The 21,745-nt window shown below is 39.8% G+C and overlaps 1 protein-coding gene across 10 annotated transcripts in view; it reads left to right on the forward strand.

Moving 5' to 3' along the window:
- KIF1B (kinesin family member 1B) overlaps positions 1-21,745 on the forward strand; it is a 195,786-nt gene that overhangs the window by 139,252 nt on the left and 34,789 nt on the right. For 6 of the 10 annotated variants that reach the window (XM_033922756.1, XM_033922757.1, XM_033922759.1 and 3 more), the window contains 8 exons: positions 59-196; positions 2,261-2,509; positions 19,024-19,142; positions 19,298-19,383; positions 19,868-19,997; positions 20,122-20,284; positions 21,313-21,403; positions 21,498-21,613. In XM_033922756.1, the coding sequence (XP_033778647.1) occupies positions 59-196; positions 2,261-2,509; positions 19,024-19,142; positions 19,298-19,383; positions 19,868-19,997; positions 20,122-20,284; positions 21,313-21,403; positions 21,498-21,613 (1,092 nt within the window). The remainder of the gene's footprint in view (positions 1-58; positions 197-2,260; positions 2,510-19,023; positions 19,143-19,297; positions 19,384-19,867; positions 19,998-20,121; positions 20,285-21,312; positions 21,404-21,497; positions 21,614-21,745) is intronic. The other 4 variants (XM_033922762.1, XM_033922764.1, XM_033922768.1 and 1 more) reach the window with 1 other exon arrangement.

Consider the following 21,745-nt stretch of genomic DNA (forward strand, 5'->3'; position numbering starts at 1 on the left):
ATGTGTCTTACCCTGTCTCCCATATGTATCATCTGTCACTTTTATTTGTGGTGTTCAGGCAGCGACTGGAACAGATGAGAGAGATGTATGACCGAGCAGGGGAAATGGCATCAAGTGCCCAGGAGGAGAGCGAGAACACAATGACTGGAAGTGACCCTTTTTATGATCGTTTCCATTGGTTTAAACTGGTTGGAAGGTATGTGTCATGGCTGCTGTTCATCATTCTCATCTGCTCCAGACAATACAAGTGTATTACTAGGCCACTTAATGCATCCTGCACATGTTAGCTAGTAAATCACTCAGAATACACTCAGATGTCCCATTCAATTCATTTTTCAGTGCTTAAAAAGTTTTCCTTGTGAAGTGTTGTTTTTTTTTGTTTTTTTTTAATTTTCAGCTAGTTTCCTGATTTGAAGTTTGCTTATCTCCTTTCCACTGTGGGTAGGGGTCTTTGATCTTGCCAGTCTTCTTTGCTTTCTTTCTGTGGGTTCTGAGTTAATCCTTACCCAGTGTTCATTTATTCAGTTTCTGATCCTTTTTTCTTTAAGTAGTAATTTTGGGGATCCCTTTCCTTGAACCTTTTAGAGGCACATATGCTTTCTTAGTGAGATGGATACAAGATTCAGAAATGATGACAGTCCCGCTATGATACATTACTAAATTCTAAAGGATTGTGTCTTATGATGCCTCTATATCAGGAATCATACAATATATAGAATAGCACTTATACTGAAAAGTGCACTTAGTGTCTTACAGCGCTTATTATTCCAGGCTTTACACTATTGGCCTCAGAATTGGAGCCTATGCACAGTTGTTAAATCACAAACTGAGATGGTCAGCGTAGTGTACCTGCTCCTTGCTCCAGTCATCGGCCACAAAAATTACTGATCTCCACCTGTTTAATTTTTTATAAATATTAGTTGTATATTTTTTCGGGATTTTCTTTACATTAATTAGCAAAATTTCTCAGTGTCTATATGTACTCAATTTTCCAACGTGCACTTATTCCTTATGTTGAAAAAAATTGACAGAGAATAACTTATCTCAAGCAGTCTTCACTGTTAGGATGCTTTTTTTCACAGGCATTTGATGTGATATTAGCTGTGAAAAAAAGCATCCTAACAGTGAAGACTGCTTGAGATAAGTTATTCTCTGTCAATTTTTTTCAACATAAGGAATAAGTGCACGTTGGAAAATTGAGTACATATAGACACTGAGAAATTTTGCTAATTAATGTAAAAAAAATCCCGAAAAAATATACAACTAATATTTATAAAAAATTAAACAGGTGGAGATCAGTAATTTTTGTGGCCGATGACTGGAGCAAGGAGCAGGTACACTACGCTGACCATCTCAGTTTGTGATTTAACAACTGTGCGTAGGCTCCAATTCTGAGGCCAATAGTGTAAAGCCTGGAATAATAAGCGTTGTAAAACACTAAGTGCACTTTTCAGTATAAGTGCTATTCTATATATTGTATGACTGGTGATATCTAAACCACTTGGGTTAGTTGTTTTAGGTTGCCTCTATATCAGGGCCATAAGTAGGATAGTTAAGAAGACAGTAGATTATCATTCAAAGCTCTTTGTGGTGGAAAAATGATTGACATGCAAGCATGGGCTTTCTATGGGTAAAAAGACCGAAAAAAATACTACAGATTATGGAACGAAGGAAGCAGTGAACAGAATGGGGACAAGGGAGGAGGGTGCAAATATGCTTGCTTACCTGGCTGCTGTAGTTCCTAGTTACGCTCTGCTTAGTTTTACTGAGGCTGTTCCCTAAGGCTGAGCAGTGACTTATCCAAGAGAATCGCAGATAGCCCTACAAACATTCCACACTTCTCAGTGCCAGCTCAAGTAGTTTAAGAGCTGTTTTAAGGTTAGTCTGGCATCAGCGCTACAGCTGGATTTTATGACATCCCATGTTTCTAAAATTGTATAAGATCGATATGGAACCTTATTGTCATACCAGAGTATCTTGTAGGTAAGTTAGTAGTATACAATGTTCTGCCATTAAATGTAAATGAGAGGAAAAAAAATACCCCTGTATCATCCAAGTAAGCAGTGAGAATTGTGCCCTAGCTTTATTGCCTTTTTCTTTGCTTTCTGCTTAGTCCAATGCCTCTCTCCTTGCAGTGTCTCCTCCCACCCTCTCAGTCTTTGCTCCCTTGTTTGTTTTTTGGTTTTGCTTTGGTTGATACTGGGAGTGTTCCTTGACCTGCAATATGCTAATGAGGAGTATTGCCTTAACTGATGTCTAGTTCCCCCATTTTCCACGGTTGCGTGAATGAACACGTCGCTGACCGTACGCCTTCCCCCACCTTCTCCACTGCTGACTCGGACATCACGGAGCTTGCTGATGAACAACAGGATGAAATGGAAGATTTCGATGACGAGGCCTTCGTGGATGACACGGCCTCAGATGCTGGCACCGAGGAGGGATGCGACCTCTTCAGTGATGGGCAGGACCCGTTTTATGACCGCTCCCCCTGGTTCATTTTAGTGGGAAGGTTGGTGAGGTTATTGTGAGACGGCAAAAAGGGACCAGCTCTTCCTGTGGCTGCAACTATCCCATCTTAAGCCCTAAGGCCTGTCATGTGGCTGTAGTGTGCTTGGGTGGGTTTACCCTAAAAAATAAAAAAATTAAATAAAAGGAAGTGTCGTCCCAGAGAGTTTCAACTCATCTGAATTATAGGGATAAGGGACAGAGTTTTCCCTAAATGGAGACTACATCCCAGACTAGAGAATGACACGGTGACAAAATTCATCACTGTTCCCGTCCCCGCGGATAACCGCGGGAAACCATCTTCATGTCATTCTTTAAGGAGAGAGGGAAGAATCAGAGTATGAATGGCCACAACCACTGACACGCAAGCTTTGCTTTGAAGAATGCTGGTGTAGAATGATTGAAGTTGAGATAGACACTACTGAATGACAGTCTCTGGTATCCAGAGCAGATATTGTGATGTCATAATGCCTCATTCCACCAGTGCCTAAGAGCCAATCACATCAGTGATGTCACAATGGCTTCATTATCCTTGGCTCCCATAAGAATCAGAGTATGAATGGCCACAACCACTGACCCGCAAGCTTTGCTTTGAAGAATGCTGGTGTAGAAGGACTGAGGTTGAAATAGACACTAGAAAATGACATGGGATTATTTCCCACGGTTATCCGCGGGAACGGTGATGAATTTTGTCACCGTGTCATTCTCTATCCCAGACCATTAGCAGCTAGCTCTTGTTTGTGAGGGGAGGCATTTTGCTGTTTTTATTGAAAATTCCTGCAACTATTTGTGCATACTAAATTGGTCTGGTTGAATTAAAATTGAGCCGGGAGTAAAAAGTGAAATATAACGTTAATGCTTCAATAGACAGACCTAGTTCAACAAAAAGGATTGTGTTTGCTTTGTAATGCTGATGTCCTGGAGGGTTGAGCTTTGTTATCTCTTTTCCCTAAAATAATACAGCTTGCTTGATTGTTGAATTATAATTCTGAATGGTTCCTTTTTCCCCTGGTCAAAATATATATTTTACTAGTTTTGCCTCTTGCCTTTTTCCTAAAAAGATAATATACTTTATATTGTTAAAAAGGAAGTTGGGATGTTTCTTAAAAAAAGTCAATCCCCATGCTTTCCAAGTAGGAAATGGGCTTGTTACTGTGACAGCAGTAAGTAATTAAGATCATTATAATAATAATAATAATAATTATATTCTTGTATACCGCCATACCCAAGGAGTTCTAGGCGGTTCACATCAATTAATTAAGATCCAAGTTGACACACGGATTTACAACATTATCTCTGCCATTAGACACACTTTCCAAGTTTTATTTAAATCTGATATACCATGAATCAAAAAGATAGTGATGCAGTATACAATAGGCTAAAATAAAACAAATAGAGGGAGAGATGAGAAAAGGAAGACATGGAAAAGGAGGAACTACATTGTATGATAGGAAAGGGAAAGAAAGAGATTAGAGTGAATATAGTATCTTTGTGTTTGAGTGTAATATTGAGAGTATATTTCTTATTTCTATAATGTCGGTGCGGGTATTTATTTAACATATTTGTTGATTGTTTAACCCTAAGGATCAAGACAATATACAGTCAACTAATATAAATATATCGGAATTTCACAATTAAAAATATTAGTGAAAAACGCAAATTAAAACAGCCCCAACTTAAGCAAACCTGACAGATAAATAGAATAAAAAAACCACCAAACTAAATCCAAAGCTATTCAAATTAGGGGTAAGCTAATTCAGTGAAGAGCCTTCAAAAGCTATATTTGAAAGTCTAATTAGTATTCTTGCCCTAGAGTACTTAAAATGTATGTAGGCAAAGGGATTTTATATATTTTACACATACCAAGTGACAGGAGGGACTGAAAAAGTATCCCTTTTTTCTGAGGACAAGCAAGTTAGCCTCACAGATACGTGATGTCATTGATGGAGCCTGCACAGAGAAAAGGAAAGGGGATGGAACTTAATATACTGCCTTTCTGTGGTTTATAATCAAAGTGGTTTATATAATATATGCAGGGCCTTATTTTGTACTTGGGGCAATGGAGGGTTAATTAACTTGGGGCTCCTTTTATCAAGCCGTGCTAGCGGGGTTAACGCCCACCACTTTTTATCATGCGTTAACCCCCGCGCTGGCCAAAAACTACCACCTGCTCAAGAGGAGGCGGTAGCGGCTAGCGCGTCCGGCGGTTTAGCGCATGCTATTACGCGCGTTAAACCGCTAGCGCGGCTTGATAAAAGGAGCCCTTAGAGTCAAAAGGAGCTGCATTGAGAATTGAACCCAGTCCCTAAGTTCATAGGCCATTGCATTGACCACTAGGCTACTCCTCAACTCCAGCTTAGATTACTGTAGAAGCTTAGAGGCAGCACTGCCCATGCACACCATTTTCCCACTTGTTGCTGTTGCACAGGACTTCTTCAGATTTTTGTGTCTGCCATTGTGATGTTCTGGCAACGTGATTAAGTTTCATAACTTGCTGTTGTGCAGGTGTCTTTGAATTTAATTCCTCATCATAGTTAGTTACCCTAGCTAGCTTTCATCCAAGTTAATTTTCTTGATATATATTTTTTGTGTGTGTGTTGGCTCAGTGAGGCCCTTTTTTTGGTCACGAGGCATTCTGGTTGAGCCTTTTTAAAAACAGTTATTTGATTTCACTCTGGCTATATTTTATGGTGACAGTCCCAGAGAAAAGCCCTCAGGGCTTTAAACAAACGAGCAGATATACACAATTGGATTTGCAGTGCTTCAGGCCTGATCATGAACCTTCTCAATGTCATTTGTGTTCTCATGCAAAAAGAGAAATTTGTAGAGTAAGATTAGACAATGACATGGGGACAGAATTTGTCCCCGTCCCTGCAATTAACCACGGGAAACCATCCCTGTGTCATTCTTTAAGGAGAGAGGGAAGAATCAGAGAATGAATGGGCACAGCCAATGACCCCCAAGCTATGTATTGAAGAATGGTGGTACAGAAGGACTGAGGTTGAGAAAGACATTAAAGAATGACATGGGATAGTTGGTAAAGAATAACATGAAATAATCTTTGTGCTGAAATCTGGTTCATTGATTTTCTGCATCAGTATCAAAGGGTGAGTTGCACTGGATGCTGGCAGAGCATCAGCATTGTGACTGCATAGATAAACCGTTCACATTAAACATCACTAGAGCCCATTGGGGCCTAGCATCAACAAGTTCACTCAAAGAAAAAAAAAAAAAAGGATTCATCCTCAACACTGAGGGTGTATAATGTTGAGGGTCATGCAGAGGCAAAGGAATAGTCATACTGTATCTCATTGGGGTACAGCATAGAGAGCATCAAGGCACTGGATACCCTTGCATCATTGAAGTGACCCCACACAGAGGACCTGCTTATCCTTTTCAGTGCCATAACAGCCTCAAAGGACCTAAGACTAGGTTGCCAATTCTCCCCAAATTAGAAGAATGTGACTTTTATACTGGATTGTTTACACTTTTGTTATTGGCTGTCTTCAAGGAGAAACTCAGCAAGTTGATCAATGAGATACTGGAACAACTAGTTACTTGACACAATGTTTCGGCTTTGACATCAGTTTCAATGCACAGAGTCTTCTATCTACACAGAGACATTGAAGGGCCTCCGAGTTGATATCTACTGCAAGTTGTCAGTTTCTAGTACATTGGGGGGAGTAACCTTCATTAAGACAGAGGAGGACTTCAGTGTTTAGATAACTCTGCATCAAAACTGACCTCCACTGAGGTACAGAAGTCTAGCCAAGCTCAGACCCAGATCTCCTCCTTGAAATTCTTTACTCTTGTGACTCTAACTATGACCCAGCAGATCTCTCTGAAAAGGAGGGCTCTACTGGCTTGCAATCAGATCCAGCTTCTTCCCATAAAAGAAGACCTCTCCTTTATCAATTTTCTTAGGGAAGTGGCAGGAACTGTTCTATTTAAGTTAGAGATAGAGGAGGAAACCGGGGTAAAAGCATTAGATATACTCTAATTCTTCAGCCCTCCCAAGGAAGTTGTGACAGTGTCCATTGCCAGAATCCTTCAAAATGTACAGATGAGAATGTGGAGCCTCCTCTCTGTGCACAGGTAAGAAGAAGTTAGACTCTATTAGAATACAGAAGATTCATGAATTCAAGAAATGGGTGTTTCATTAGGCCTCTGTGGAGGTTGAACCTGCTCTCAAAAGGATCAAGAGCTCTAAGTCTCATTCTTTAGTGCCACCAGGGAGAAAGAACCATACTTTGAATGCTTTTGGGACAACGCTGTACTCACTTCCTGCATAACTTCTTACCAGTTCTTTATGGGCCAGTACATGTGAAACACTGTGTGCAAGAATAAGAGTTTGCAACCTATCTACCTTATGATATGTCAGCTCAGCTATGATCATATAGTGGGCAAGAGGAAGAAGTGTAGGAAAACACACAATCAGAGTGATGTATAATTTCAAAACTGTGAGAACTTCTACCTTAAGTATTGGAAACCTGCATATTCTTATGGCTGTAAGCTTCTGACCTCGGGTTGATTTGTAAGAAAAGCTTGCTGACATGCCTCACCATAGACAAAATCTCTTCTTAGATCAGATTAAGGAAGAAGCTTTCCTCATTAAGTAATGCAGCAAAACCCTTGGGTCCTTTTCCACCATCAATCGAACCTTCACTTTTTCTTGGAGATATACTGTACAGTCGGGGACAAAGGAGGACCTATTGCTCTGATACATAGATCTCCGCTTCTTCATTCCAGGCAGATGAGGACAGAGCTTGCAGGGATGGGGACAAATTTGTCCCTGTGTCAATCTCTAGTGTACACAAAGTGGAAGCTTGGGCGGGGCTCATATTTATACACATAACTGCGACCTTCAGCACCTAGATGCTAACATTTACAGCAGCTCTATGACTAGCATACATGCTTGCATTTAAAAGTTAAGTGTGTAATATTTGTATATTACCATCTTGGGTGAATCTCTTCATAAAGGCAGTTAATAAATCTCAATAAATAAATATTCAGTTAGGCTAGTATTCTATAAAGGAAAGTAGGTGCCTACCAGACACTGTGTTATAGGATTGCCCTCTCTGTAGGCTAAGACCATTCAAAGGTTACGGGATGTAGTTTGTATTATCAAACCTATGGGGCTAATAGTTTGATTATTCTAATCTGGTGAAAGGAATCCCCTTTCAAATTCCTCTAGTACAAATTGTGTTCACTAGAGATGCTTCTAAACTGAGTTGGGAAGCACATGAAGATGATCTCTCCAAGAAAAACTTTACCAGATAAATGTGCTAGAGTTAACAGCAGCATGCAGTACTCTAAAGGCTTTTAGAGATTTGTTGACCTGCAAAATAAACCTAATCCAGATGGACGACCAGGTTGACATACATCATATCAATAATCAAAAAAGAACAGGATCCTTCTTGCTGTGTTGAAAAACTATAAAAATGTGGAACTAAGCCATCTTTCACTGCCTCTATGGAGAAGATTTGCAGGATTGCAACATGAGCTTCAGTCCATACCTTCATATCTTATGTATTACTGCTTGGAAAAGGACTCTTGACACACCAGTAAATTTGGTGCTCCACAATCTCTTTGGGGATTAGAATCTAGCTCCATCTTCTGTAGTCTTATGCCACCAGGTCAGTCTTGATGTCTGCTTGTTGCAGCACCTTTTTTGATCTATTTTTTTCTCTTTATGTTGAAGGCAACCTGTAGCTAAGGATCCCATTTTTGAAGACTTAACTATCTTGCTTGTTCTCAGAGAAAACCAAGTTACTTACCTGTAGCAGGTGTTCTTCATGGACAGCAAGATACATGTCCTCAAATACCCACTCACCTCCCCTATGAGTTGACTTCTACTCCAGGCTTTATTAAAGACTGAAGAGGTCCTGCATGACAATGACAAATGGGAATGAGCTGCTTCTAGAATAGTCCCAGCCCCGCCCCAAGCTTCACCCACAACACTATCTACATAGCAAATCAAAAAATATTCAAACCATTCACTAGGCATTTACTAGTATCATAACAATTCTCATGTAATCCACTGAATGTATTTCGTAGCATCATGACAACTCTTGTGAAATCTGCCGCAAGGTAACGCAAGGTAACGGCGGAATAGAAATCACTAATGTAATGTAATGTAGTCTAAGCCAGGGGCATCAAAGTCCCTCCTCGAGAGCCGCAATCCAGTCGGGTTTTCAGGATTTCCCCAATGAATATGCATTAGATCTATTAGCATACCATGAAAGCAGTGCATGCAATAAGATCTCATGCATATTCATTGGGGAAATCCTGAAAACCCGACTGGATTGTGGCCCTCAAGGAGGGACTTTGACACCCCTGGTCTAAGCTGAAGGGATGTCTCTGTGCAGGCTTTGTCAGATGAAGTCACTCATTTATAAGGACTTGTATCCTGTTGCTGACCACAAAGAACACCTGCTACATGTAAGTAACTTGGTTTAACTAGCTGCACTATAAATTCAAATTCAGAACTTGAGTACAAATTTAACATTTTCTTCTGGCTCACTTTACTGCATATACTCTTCACTTCTAACTGTATTTGGCTTGCAATAATCACTTTGAGTAATTAATATTATTCAGTCACTCTTAAGTCAGTGGCTCCCAAATCTGGTCCTCAAGAACCTGCAACAAGTCTGGTTTGCAGCATCACCATAATAGATAATCATTTAATATGCACTCTATAAATCCCATTCAGAAAATATGTATGAGATGTCTTTTTTTTTTTTCCATGAAATTTTATTAAAAGTTTTTAGTATAATACAAAGAAAAAAGGAATAACGGGTAATTTTTTAACAATATTAAGTTCAATGAACAATAAAGTATTAAAAATACAAAATTGTTGGTACAACAAGAGGAAAAGAGATACATATGATGGAAATATATTCCGGTTGTTGTGGCAAGAATCAGAAAAATAATTGGGAATATGAGGAAGGGTAGGAGAGGAAAAAGGGAAGAAAGGAAAAGGGAAGGGTGGGAAGAGAATTAAAGCAAAAGGAGAGGGGAGAGAAAAGAGAGAGTCTCATGGAGGCCTGAAAAGAAAGAAGAGTAAGAGAAGAGGCATGCATTGGATATTAAAAATAATAGTAAGGTTAAAATATTAGAGAGAATCTAGGTAATCTTTAAAGATAGCCCATTTTGAACGGGCTTTGGTGGAGAGAGGCATGGTAGCAGATATCAATATCTCACGTTTGTGTTGCAATAGGACTGATTGAAACCAGTAGTGTTCGTTGAGAGAGTCTAGCGATTTCCAGTTAGATAGTATAAGTCGCAAGGCTATAATAAGAAGTGTGTTTAATAGTGCGTGTTGGGATGTTGGTACATTAAACCTAGGAGTCACTGATTTAAATATAACAATGGTAAGGGAGAAAATTGAATCAAAATTAAAAATTTTCTGTATAATTGACCAAATCTTGACCCAGAAATCTTGTATATATGGACAATCAATGAGCATATGCAATAGGGTACCCGGGTGTAATTTACAATGTCAGCATTTGTTTGATGGTAGCAGGCCTGCAATATGCAATTTTTGTGGAGTCCAGTTGGCTTTGTGGTGGAGGAAGAACATAGATTGCATCAAATTAGCTGAAGAGATGGTTCGAATTGTTTTGGACCCAAAAACTTCCCATTGGCGATCTTGTCATTGGCAATTCAAATCTGATTCCCAAGATTTTTGTAGAGGGATGTGGGCAATAGACTGTGAATCAATGAAAATTTTGTAAATATGAGATGCAATATGACCTAAAGTGGAGAGTTTGGGAAGAAGATGAAGTATATTAGGGGTTCCTGTCTTTTTTGTTAATAGAATTTTAGATTTTTTAATCATAGAGGAGAGTTGAAGCCATTGATAAAATGCCGAGGCCGGTAAGCCAAACTTATCCTGAAGTTCTGAGAAACTCAGAAGTTGTAAGGTAGGAGTACAAATGTCTGTTAAGTAACGAATACCGAGGCCAGCCCACGTATGCCAAAATATGGGCATTTTATTTATAAGAAAAGATAGGTTATGCCAGATGGAGATATATGTTGAGTGTCTGAGGGGTGTATCTAGTATGTCATCAAGTTCGAATAGATTGGGAAACAAGAGGGTCTGTATTATGGTGTATGGCATTGGAAGTTATTAGAGGAACAAGTGAAGGGTAATCTGGATATAGAGCATATTCAAATCTTAGCCAGAGAGGGAGATAGGTATTAGAGGAGGTAAACCAGAGACTGGTTTGTTGTAGAATAAAGGCTTTGTGATAGGTTAGGAAATCTGGAATAAAGACTCCCGCTTTGTCTTTCGGGGCTTTAAGTTTCTTAAGAGCAATTTTTGGTGGCTTATGATTCCAAATAAAAGCAGAAATATGTTTATCTATCTGTTTATAGAAAAGGGATGGAAATAGGTGGGGGATCATGCTAAATATGAAGTTGATTTTGAGCACTACTACCATTTTAATTGTTTCTATTCTACCCTACCAGGAAATATGAAGAGGATGCCAAGATTGTAACAGTGATTTAAGAGTACTAACCAAGTTGTCACTGTTATGTTTAATTGTTGCAGATAAGGATGGGTATAAGTTGATTCCTAAGTATTTTATATGTGATGGGGACCATAGCAGGTCTAATCCTTGGATCGATTCAGGGTGAGAATGTGTATTGAGAGGTAATACTTCTATTTTTTGTTTATTAATTTTGTAACCTGAGAATGAAGAAAATGATTGTATCAGTTCAAAGAGGGCAGGAAGGGAGTGTTTGGGTTTAGTGAGATAAAGGAGCACATTATCTGCATATGTCGATAGTTTATATTTGATAGTATTATGGAGAATACCTGAGATGTCTTCGTGGGAATTAATGGCTAATAGGAGAGGCTCGAGAGCCAAGCTAAAAAGATAGGGTGAGAGGGGGCAACCCTGTCAGGTACCTCATTGTAGGGTGAAAAAAGGCAACAAGACGTTATTAGTTATGATGGTGGCTTTAGGGTTAGAGTAGAGAATTTGGACATATTCCAAGAATTTAGGAGGAAAATCGAACCATTGCATTGTTTGGAACAAATGGGGCCATTCTACTCTATCGAACACTTTTTCTGCATCTAAGGAGAGGGCTAGGCATGGATCTTTAAAAGAATGAGCAATGGAGGCCCAGCATTAAACCAATTTGATGTGGAGAGATAATACTGGTAATATGTTTTTGAAGTCTATGAGAAAGATATGTGGCATAGATTTTGTAGTCTACATTTAGAAGTGAAATTGGTCTATAGTTAGGAATTTGTTGTGGATCTTTGTGTGGCTTGGGAATAACAGTAATTATAGCATCTAGAAAGTGACTAGGAGAAAACCTTTGGCGATTCAAAGAGTTAAACAGAGATGTGAGTATAGGGGATAGTTTATTTTGGAAGGATTTGTAGAATTCCACTGTGATTCCATCTAAACCAGGAGACTTCCCAGAAGAGAGATGTTTTATGGAGGACACTATTTCAGAAATATCAAACAGTTTTTGAAGGGAGTTACAATCAGTTGCAGTAATTAGGAGATTTCAGAGAGGTCAAAAATTGATTAATGCAATCGTGGTTATTCGCTGTATCTGAAGAATAAAGCTTAGAGTAAAATGAATAAAAGGCAGTGGAGATATAAGAATGTGAGGAGAGAAGTTTCCCATCGGAGGTCTGTATTTTAATCTGTTTCATTTTAAGGTAGTTAGCCAGCATTTTCTACTTTTATTCATTTCTACATAATATTTAGTAGAGATCAGGAAAATATCTTGTTGTGCAGCAAGACTAGCCAATTTATTATATGAATATTTCAATTTACATATTTCAGGTAAAAGGTTTCTATCATTAGAGGTATAGAAAGCCTGTTCTTGACTTTTAATTTGAGAGTCAAGATTGAGAAGTTCTAGTCTATTTTGTTTGGTAAGCTTGAATAGAGATTAGTTCACCTCTAAGAGAAACTTTAAAAGCCTCCCAAATTGTTAGTGCGTCCATGGAGTCAGACATATTGAATAGAAAGAATTCATCTATAAACTTTGCAATTCTTTGTTTAGCAGTATTATCAAGCTGTATGAGATGTCATGTGCAGCCGGGTGAAGGATTGTGTGGGTCAGAGGTGCTGTTCTTTATATATATTTCTAGACCAGGGGTAGGGAACTCCGGTCCTCGAGAGCCGTATTCCAGTTGGGTTTTCAGGATTTCCCCAATGAATATGCATGAGATCTATTTGCATGCACTGCTTTAGAATCAGAAAATAATATTAAATATTGAACTAAGGCCAGTACTGGGCAGACTTGCACGGTCTGTGTCTGTATATGGTCGTTTGGTGGAGGATGGGCTGGGGAGGGCTTCAACGGCTGGGAGGGTGTAGATGGGCTGGAGTAAGTCTGAACAGAGATTTTGGCACAGTACAGGGTACAGCTTTGGATTCTTGCCCAGAAATAGCTAAGAAGAAAAAACTAAAAAATTTAAATTGAATCAGGTTGGGCAGACTGGTTGGACCATTCGGGTCTTTATCTGCCGTCATCTACTATGTTACTATGTTATGTTTCAATGCATATTCATTGGGGAAATCCTGAAAATCCGACTGGAATACGGCTCTCGAGGACCGAAGTTCCCTAACCCTGTTCTAGACTAAGATAATCTCAGGAAGAAAGCTGACTCACCTATGGCAGCTGATGGCATTTAAAGGTAAATCATAGCAGCCTCTCAGAGTTGTTCGGCAAGCAGCCTAAAAAACCCCCCACAAGTAAAGAGCATCAGAGTAGGCCCCTTAATCATTATAGTTTCAGTGATATGAGGGGTGTTCAATAATTTATCTACCTGAATATGAAAGAAATTAGCAAGTGTGTTGCAACAAGTCAGTGCATGTTGTGACATGCACAGCTGCATCTCAGTGTGTATAATATTCCAAGAGACTGGATGTCAGGAGAGTCCTCATATGAATCAAGTAAGAAACTGCTAGATTTGGTGCACCATTCAGTGATAAAATTTCTCACAAAAGAAGGGATAAAGCCAAAGGAGATCTATGAATGCATGACTGCAGTTTATGAAGAGTCTGCCCCATCATCTTACAAAGTAAAATTTTGGAGCAAGCAGTTTAAGTGGGGTAGAGAGTACATTGAAGTTGACCCTCACACCGGACAGCCTGTGGAAGCAATTTCCACAAAAATGTGCAAGAAAGTTAAAGATTTAATTTTGTCATACAGACAAATTAAGGTTTCCCAAATAGTTGAAAAAATGAGCATCTTGGCAGGTACAGTTTGGAAAATAATTCATGAAAAGTTGGACATGTCCAAGGTTAGGGCAAAATGGGTTCCAAGAATGCTGATGCCATGTCAGAAGGCCATGAGACTCCAGTGCTGTCAGGAGAACTTGGAGATGCTCCATGAAGACCATGAATTTTGGTGACTAGAAATGAGACTTGGTTTATCACAGAGATCCTGAGTCCAAAATGGAGTCAATGCAGTGGAAGCACAAATCATCTCCCACCCCAAAAAAGTTCAAGACAGAAAAATCTGCAGCCAACGTAATGGCAGCTGTCTTCTGGGATGATGAAGGACTTTTGCTTCTGGAGTTCATGTCACACAAGACAACCATAACCGGGAAGAGTTACACCAACACAATGATTGCGGGTGTCCAGCAAGGAGAAAAGATGAGGAAAACTCACAGCAGGCGTGCTGCTTCTTCACAACTCATGACAATAACAGGCTGCCATCTGAGAATGTGGGTTTCAGCAGCTGAACCATCTACCCTACAGTCCTGACCTTGCTCTCTTAGATTATTTCTTGTTCTGAGTGTTGAAGAAATCTCTCCGTGGACAGAGGTTTTCAAGTGATGAAGATGTCAAGGAAACTATGACATCCTGGTTTGAAGGTCAAACAGAAGAATTCTTTTCAAAGGAGTTAAAGTCATTGCAGGAAAAGTGGATGAAGTGCATGGAACTATCAGGGAACTATATTGAAAAATAAAACAAAAATGTTTTGAAAACTTTTTACTTTCCTACTGAAGTAGATAAATTATTGAACGCCCCTTGTATGCGGTCTTTTGGGACCTAGGTAAAGGAGTTCAGCAGTGGCAGTGAATCATCCAATTATTGTCCTTTGTTTGGCTGCTGAGGTTTTGTACTGTTTTGAGGCATTCAAGAGAATGTTGGAAACGTAGCAAAAACCCCAGTCATCGTCCTGTTTTATGTTCAAACAATTTGTATTGGTGACAAAGCAGAATACACACAATACAATAGAGAACCCAACATTGTCAACAAATTATATGGAATACCAACCAAATATACCCCCCCAGCCCCCAACCATCCCAAAACGACTCCCCCCAGGTACCCCCCCAAACCTCCCCCCACAAGGAAAACAAGGATTCTGTCAAAAGTTATACACACTCATATACTAAAGCTCATTAAGGAGAACACTGTATCCTCTAGGATGTAACTGTGTTAAATAGGGTTCTCAGATCTTCAAATACATTCTCCTGCTCTTCCATTTCCCATGGACATCCTGAGCTTTCCAACTGGCAAGTTGATGCAAGAGATTGCGCCAATGCCAATAGGTGGGCACAGTAGTGGAGGACCAACTGAGCTACCGTGCCCTCAATGGATTGACGGAGAATCCACCACATAAATCCCACAATACGTTTCCAATAAATGCAAATACAAGGGCACACCCAAAAGGCAAGTTCTAAGTATTTCAGTCCTGCCCATATTTTGCACAAATATCAGAATCAATTCCCCCACTGTAAAACAATTGACATTGGGAATAATAACCCCTTAAAAGCACCTGATAATAGCATTCATGCAGCCATGCACATTGTGTTAAGGCAGGGAGTGGCATGAAGATCCCTATACACCATGAGATCCTTACAGGACAACAAACCTCCCAAGGTTTTATATAGACCAGATACAGAACAAAGGTCATCTTTCTCTGGGGCAGAAAATTTGTCGCAAGAGGTCACCCATATGTATCCCCAAAACCAATTTGTCCAAAGACGCCCAATAGTGTTGTAATTGGCAATATACAAATCTACTGCCCTAACAGCCCCCACCTGACCCTGAAGGACATCAAAAGGCAAAAGCTCACCCCCCTCCTGTAGGACATGTTCCAACCGTACCACCCCCTTTTGTGCCCAAGTTGCAAAGACTTTATTCTCCAAACCCGGCAAAAAGGAAACATTCCCACATAAAGGCAACAGATAAGTAAAGTGAGGATCACCGCCCAACAGCCAAACCAACCAAACCTATGCACTCTACAATGGATGCAAAATAACACTATCTTGCAAGCCCTGAGGCATTGTCACACGAGTCAAATGTAACAAGAAAAGGAAAGTATACTGAGCATAATACTCCTGCTCAAAAGATACTGGCATAAACCGAGACAGGGATAGGATCCAGTCCCCTACATGACGTAAGAGGCACACATAGTTATACAACTGAAGATCAGGGAAGCCCAATCCCGCCAGCTTCCACCCTTCTCTCAACGTGCTTAGCTTTATTTTAGATTTCTTACCAGGCCAACAGAAGCCCATACAATACCTCGCAAGGACCCTAAGATCGCTAACTGTTAACTTAAGGGAAATAGTCTGCAAAACATATAACCATTAAGGTAACACCATCATACGGAGCAGACTAATGCACCCCAGCAAAAAAAGCAGGAAGCTGTCTCCAGCCATCCAGCACTGTCCATGTCCACTGGAGCAAAAAGGAAACATTTGTTGCAAACAATTGATGAGTATCCAAAGGCAATTGAATACCCAAATATTTAAAACAACGTCTTGTTTTAAATGGACATCTCCTTCATTTTGAGGAGTATGTAATCTGTGCTACTTTTAGATTTTGTTTAACATTCTTCATTTTATTTGGCATATGTTAGTATCCTATAAATTTCGATATAGACATTTGCTTGGTATTTAGAGATTCAACAGAATTTAATATGAGTCTTGTTTGATCCCTCAGTTTGTTTGAATGTTCTTGAATATGTAGCATCCTGAAAGCAAGGAACCAGGAGAAGTGCATGTAGGATTCAGGTGTGATTCATGGATGTGATTTGGGAAGACAGTATCCAATTTTTTGGTCATCATGTTCTGTATGATTCCTGTGTATCTTTGAAGACAGCAATACAGTCAAGTTATTGAAAGGAACTCTTATTGGTACACACTGCATCTTACTGGAAACAGGTTAGTTCTTCCGGAATGAGGTACTGAATACTAGTAAGAAGAGTTTGCTGAAAACTAGGCATATTGAGGTTTCTTGAAGACCAGACTGCTCAGAAGAGTATTTTCAGTGTGGGTAGTATAACAGTACTTATAGTTAGTGACAATGTAGCATAGGATTAGAAGAAACAGACCAATCTTTTGTTGTTCTTTCTACTTGTTCTTAGATCTCTTCTTCGCTTTATGGCTAAGGTCCAAGTGTAAGTCTGAGTTATGGGCTCAGGATGGTCACTAGTAGCTTGAGAACTTCTACAGTATTGGTGGGCAGGAGTTAATGCCCTACAGCTTTACCTCATTGGGAATACAATCAAGTTGTGATGATTGCCAAAGCAAGAGAATGAAATGTATTGCTTAAAGACAAAATAGTATGCCTTCACCTGGAACTATGAAAACTAACAACACAGAAAGTCACGAGGCCTTTCCATTTGCCCACCTTACTTTTTTGTAGTGTTACAGATCTCAATAGTCTAACTTTCCCTTAGCTGCTGCATAATTGTCATTAGAAGTTAACAAGGTGTGGCAGCTCAGGGGATTTCTTAACCTCTCTGTCATTTGTTTAATTACATTTTGCTAGGAAAAATATTTTCTTCAATTTAAAAGTGGAGGAGGACAGAGCTTGTCCCTTTAGCCGTCTTGTGATATGCTGGGAAGTTATTGTTCCAACTAGTTCAGCACATGTTTTGTACTTTTATGAAGTGAACAGGGGATTATGTTTTAATTTGGGATTGAGTATTCTATATAAACCACCCCCATGCTGTTTTATGTTAGTTAATTAAATATTAGTTTCACTTTCAGTTTGCTTTACCTTCCTGGTCTCATCGCATGTGCAGCTCACTTCATGCATTCTGCTTAAATGCAGGAACCCATCTCCAGCAATGGAGAAGGGATGAAACCCAATGGCTCTTTCGTCTCTAATACCATACTTCATCTTGACTCATTTCTGCTAGCGGAAAGGGCGTTAAAGCTGGCTGTGTGCAGACAAACACTGCCTTGGGGACAGAGTGATATTTCTGGCATGAAGCTTGCTGCTTTGAGGTCAAAATTAATTTTTTCTTCACTTTACATTCTGTAACTTTGTTTTCAATTTAGACATATTTTAAAATTAATTTTTGTGGTATATTGTAGCTCGAATCTTTTAATTTTCTCCCCTTGGTGCCACCCTTCTTCTTTATCACCCTGATTGTGTTCCTTTGATGCTCTTCTCTGTCTCCGTCTCCCCCCTCACCCCCCCTCATGGATCTGTTCCCACAGTGCTCTCTTCTGTTCTCCCTTACTTGCAGACTGAGACCCCTTGCGCTTCCATGAACTTTTGCCATACCTTATTTGCAGCTATTTTGGTTTTTCTGTTCTTGTCTCATTTTGTACCAAGATGTGTTTATTATTTGCTTCCTTTTTATACTTTTATTTACTGCTATTTTGTTGGTTTGCTGTTTCCATTCCTGTTATGACTTGAGCAAAGATAATCGATGGGTTACAGTACAAAGTGACACAGTAATTTTATGAATTTTTCTACCTACCTTTATGAAGAGATTTGTCCAAGGTAGTGTACAAGAGCTGTAGCAGGATGTAGGCAAATTACACTCTAGTAACAGTAGAACTACAATAACATGGCCAAATGTTAACATAACAGTGAGGTAGAATTAGAAATAGACAAATTAAATTGTAATAATAACTTGATTGTAGTATCAGTAAAATACATATTAAACAGCACTGTAAAATAGCCATATAACAGAAATAGGATAGTAGCAATGTCAGCACAATACAAATGAAATATCTTAATAGGCAGAAGAGGGGTCATATAGACAGGCAAGATGGGTAAGACAAAGGCTTTGGAATAAATAAATGTAGGTAGCTAGACCGAAGAAAAAATGTATGTGAAGAGGATTAAGGTATGTCTCAGAGGGTTAGTGGCAAGATAGTCCCAATGTGGTATGAGAGCAGATATAGACTTGAGTCAAGCGTACCTTCTGAGTTATTGGGTGATAGATAGGTCCTACAGACAGGTGGAAGTTGGAGGAACTGATCTTGAGCCGGGGGTTGTGGAACAAGTGAACTAGCAAAATATGAAAAAGGGAAGTTGATTAGGAAAGAGTGGATGATGGTGGTAATTATTTTTATGAGAGTGTGTAAGATCCAGTTAAGTCACTTTGATGTTTTCCTTCTGGTTGTTTTGGATCATTGTCATCGATCATCAATATTAAAAGAACATTGCATACTGCTCCATATTGCATGCCAAGCTACAGAATTACATGCATCCTATTACTTTTTAAATTTCTAGGTACCTTATGCTGGTCTGGTTTGTCTCTCTCCCCTTTCCCCCTTTGCAGAGCATTTGTATATCTAAGTAATCTGCTGTACCCAGTGCCCCTGGTTCACAGAGTTGCTATTGTCAGTGAGAAAGGAGAAGTGCGAGGGTTTCTGCGTGTAGCAGTTCAGGCTATTGCAGGTAAGTAGAGTTGAATTTTTCCACTATTCTTAAGAATCGCATAAAACTGGACTCTCAACATAGTTGCCTTTACTCTGTGCATATGTAAGAGGTCAGGAGAAGATTATCCCTGTCTCTTCTCCACGTCTCACTTCATCCTCTTTCACACTCCACAGCTGATGAAGAGGCCCCTGATTATGGATCTGGTGTTCGGCAGTCAGGAACTGCAAAAATTTCCTTTGATAATGAGTACTTTAATAAGGTAGGATTCTTTAATTTGACTGAAGAGGCATGAGAAAGCTATAGGGATCAGTTGGGTTTGTTAACTCAGCATACAGATCTATCTCGGAGAACTTGAGCTATAGTTCTTACAAGACACATCTCTTGTACTTGCAGGAATTGGTATCTGTTTACAGAGAGCATTTTATTATTGGGATATATGCACGTTACCAACCCAGCCATCAGGATTCTTTTCCTGTGCTGCTTCCCCCTCAAGTAAAGAAAAGCTGAACCAGAGCTGATCTCTAATTGGTCACCAAGATTAGAGACCATTTGAGCAAAAAAAGGCTGCATTCATGATCCTTCATCATTAAGTAGTAACCAGCAGTGCTTCGTTCCTGCTCTGCTGAGGTTTTTGGCCTTAAGAACGCGTAGAATTTTACCCACATTAGACAGAAAAAACCTGTTTTCATCCTCTGTGGTTCTTTACCATGATGGCCGTGTTTTGCCTTTTTCTTACCTGTTAGAGCAACATCTCAACAGTTGCAATGACTCGTTCCGGCCTGTCACTGGAAGAATTGCGGATTGTGGAAGGGCAGGGTCAGAGCTCAGAGGTTATCACTCCTCAGGATGAAATCAATGCAATGAAAGAAATGGGTGAGCTGCTTCATCAGATTTTTAGTGCATATGTATTCTTCAAAATCAAAAGCTTACTAGTGTACTACCATAACCTGCAGGGCTTTAATCTTTGGGTATGTGTAACCTGGCTTGGTCATTACAGAGTTAAAGTCTGGAAAGTCACTGGATGGCAAAATATTGGTAGACGGATTTTCAGAAGACATTGGTGATCACCTCAAGTTGGGTAGTGTGTTCACTTTCCGTGTCACAGTGCTGCAAGCTAGTGGGATCCTGCCTGAGTATGCAGATATCTTCTGTCAGTTTAAGTAAGTACTGGGTAAGGAAGTAGGGGGTTGGTCTGAAAATATGCTCATTGGGGAGCATAGTACATGAATGGAGCTTATTCTGAATGGATGGGGCCTGGCTGTTGAAGCTAACAATTAAAAAGAGAGAGAGCAGATTTTAAACATTTAATGGGGAAAACTAGCAGTCACTTAAATCAATGACAAGTTCTTCTTGGCACATTCATGCTAAAAAAAATAGAAATGGTGGCTGACACAAACACCAGGGGTTGCCAGAGAATCAAAAAGAACATATTTTTCAAGCCTAAAAAGAGCTGCTTTTCAACAGTACAGGAGTAGCTAGTGGCTTTTCACTTGCCTCTGCTCTCTTAACTGATGTCCATCTCCTGTGTCTTCCGGCTGAGCCAATCAGAGCTCATTTCTACCTCCTTAGGTTAGCTCAAATGATTCTCTGTGATCTGGAACTCCTCTCCAGCTTCCTGCAGTTCTATGGACTCAGACAGCTCTGTATTTGCAGTGGCCCTCAGCCCTGAGTGGTTTTTGTCCTGTTCCAGTGTTGTCTTTCACCTTCTAGCCAGTTTGCCTTTTTCATTTAAGAGCTGGCTGCCACGCCCCAAACTCCCAGGTAAAGGGAATGTTCTCTGTGCTGTCCCTGGTGCAAGATGAAATAATTCCTAGAGGGACGTTTGCACTTGTCTGGCAGAGAATCTGCACTATTACACCCTCTAGTGCAGGGGTATCAAATGTTGGTCCTTGAGGGCCGCAATCTAGTTGAGTTTTCATGATTTCCCTAATGAATGTACATGAGATCTATTAGCATACAATGAAAGCAGGACCGACATTTGACACCCCTGCTCTAGTGGGTTTGGGAAAAAAGTCTTCAGTTTGAGAAATCTGTGCCTTTCTTTCAGGCACACAGAACTCTAGTGATTCAGAATACCTGATAGCATACATAGGCAGTCTGTCACATTATGCATAAACATTGCGGTACATACCATAGCTGTCATTTACATTCACCACTGATTTCTTTTCTTTTTCATTTTTCATGTCAGCTTTTTACATCGTCACGATGAAGCTTTTTCCACAGAACCACTGAAGAACAATGGCCGTGGAGCACCTTTGGGATTCTACCATGTGCAGAATGTGAGGTTTTTTTTCAACTGTAAATTTATAACTATACGCATATGTAACATTGCATCTCACAGTCTATATATATGGCTAACGTTTCTGGTTTTAGATCACAGTGGAAGTGACCGAATCCTTTGCCGAGTATATCAAGACCAAACCAATTGTATTTGAGGTGTTTGGCCATTATCAGCATCATCCACTGCACTTGCAGGGACAGGATCTCAGGTAGGAAGAGGAGACATGGAATACTGTTTATTTACAGGAATTCGGGGGGGGGGGGTAGTGTAAAATGGCTATATAGAGCGGTTAGACATATTCTATGAGCAGTATGCAATATGTATGACATCTACAGGTCAA

The sequence above is a fragment of the Geotrypetes seraphini genome, chromosome 15 (genome assembly GCF_902459505.1).
Source record: "Geotrypetes seraphini chromosome 15, aGeoSer1.1, whole genome shotgun sequence".
Lineage (NCBI taxonomy): Eukaryota > Metazoa > Chordata > Amphibia > Gymnophiona > Dermophiidae > Geotrypetes > Geotrypetes seraphini.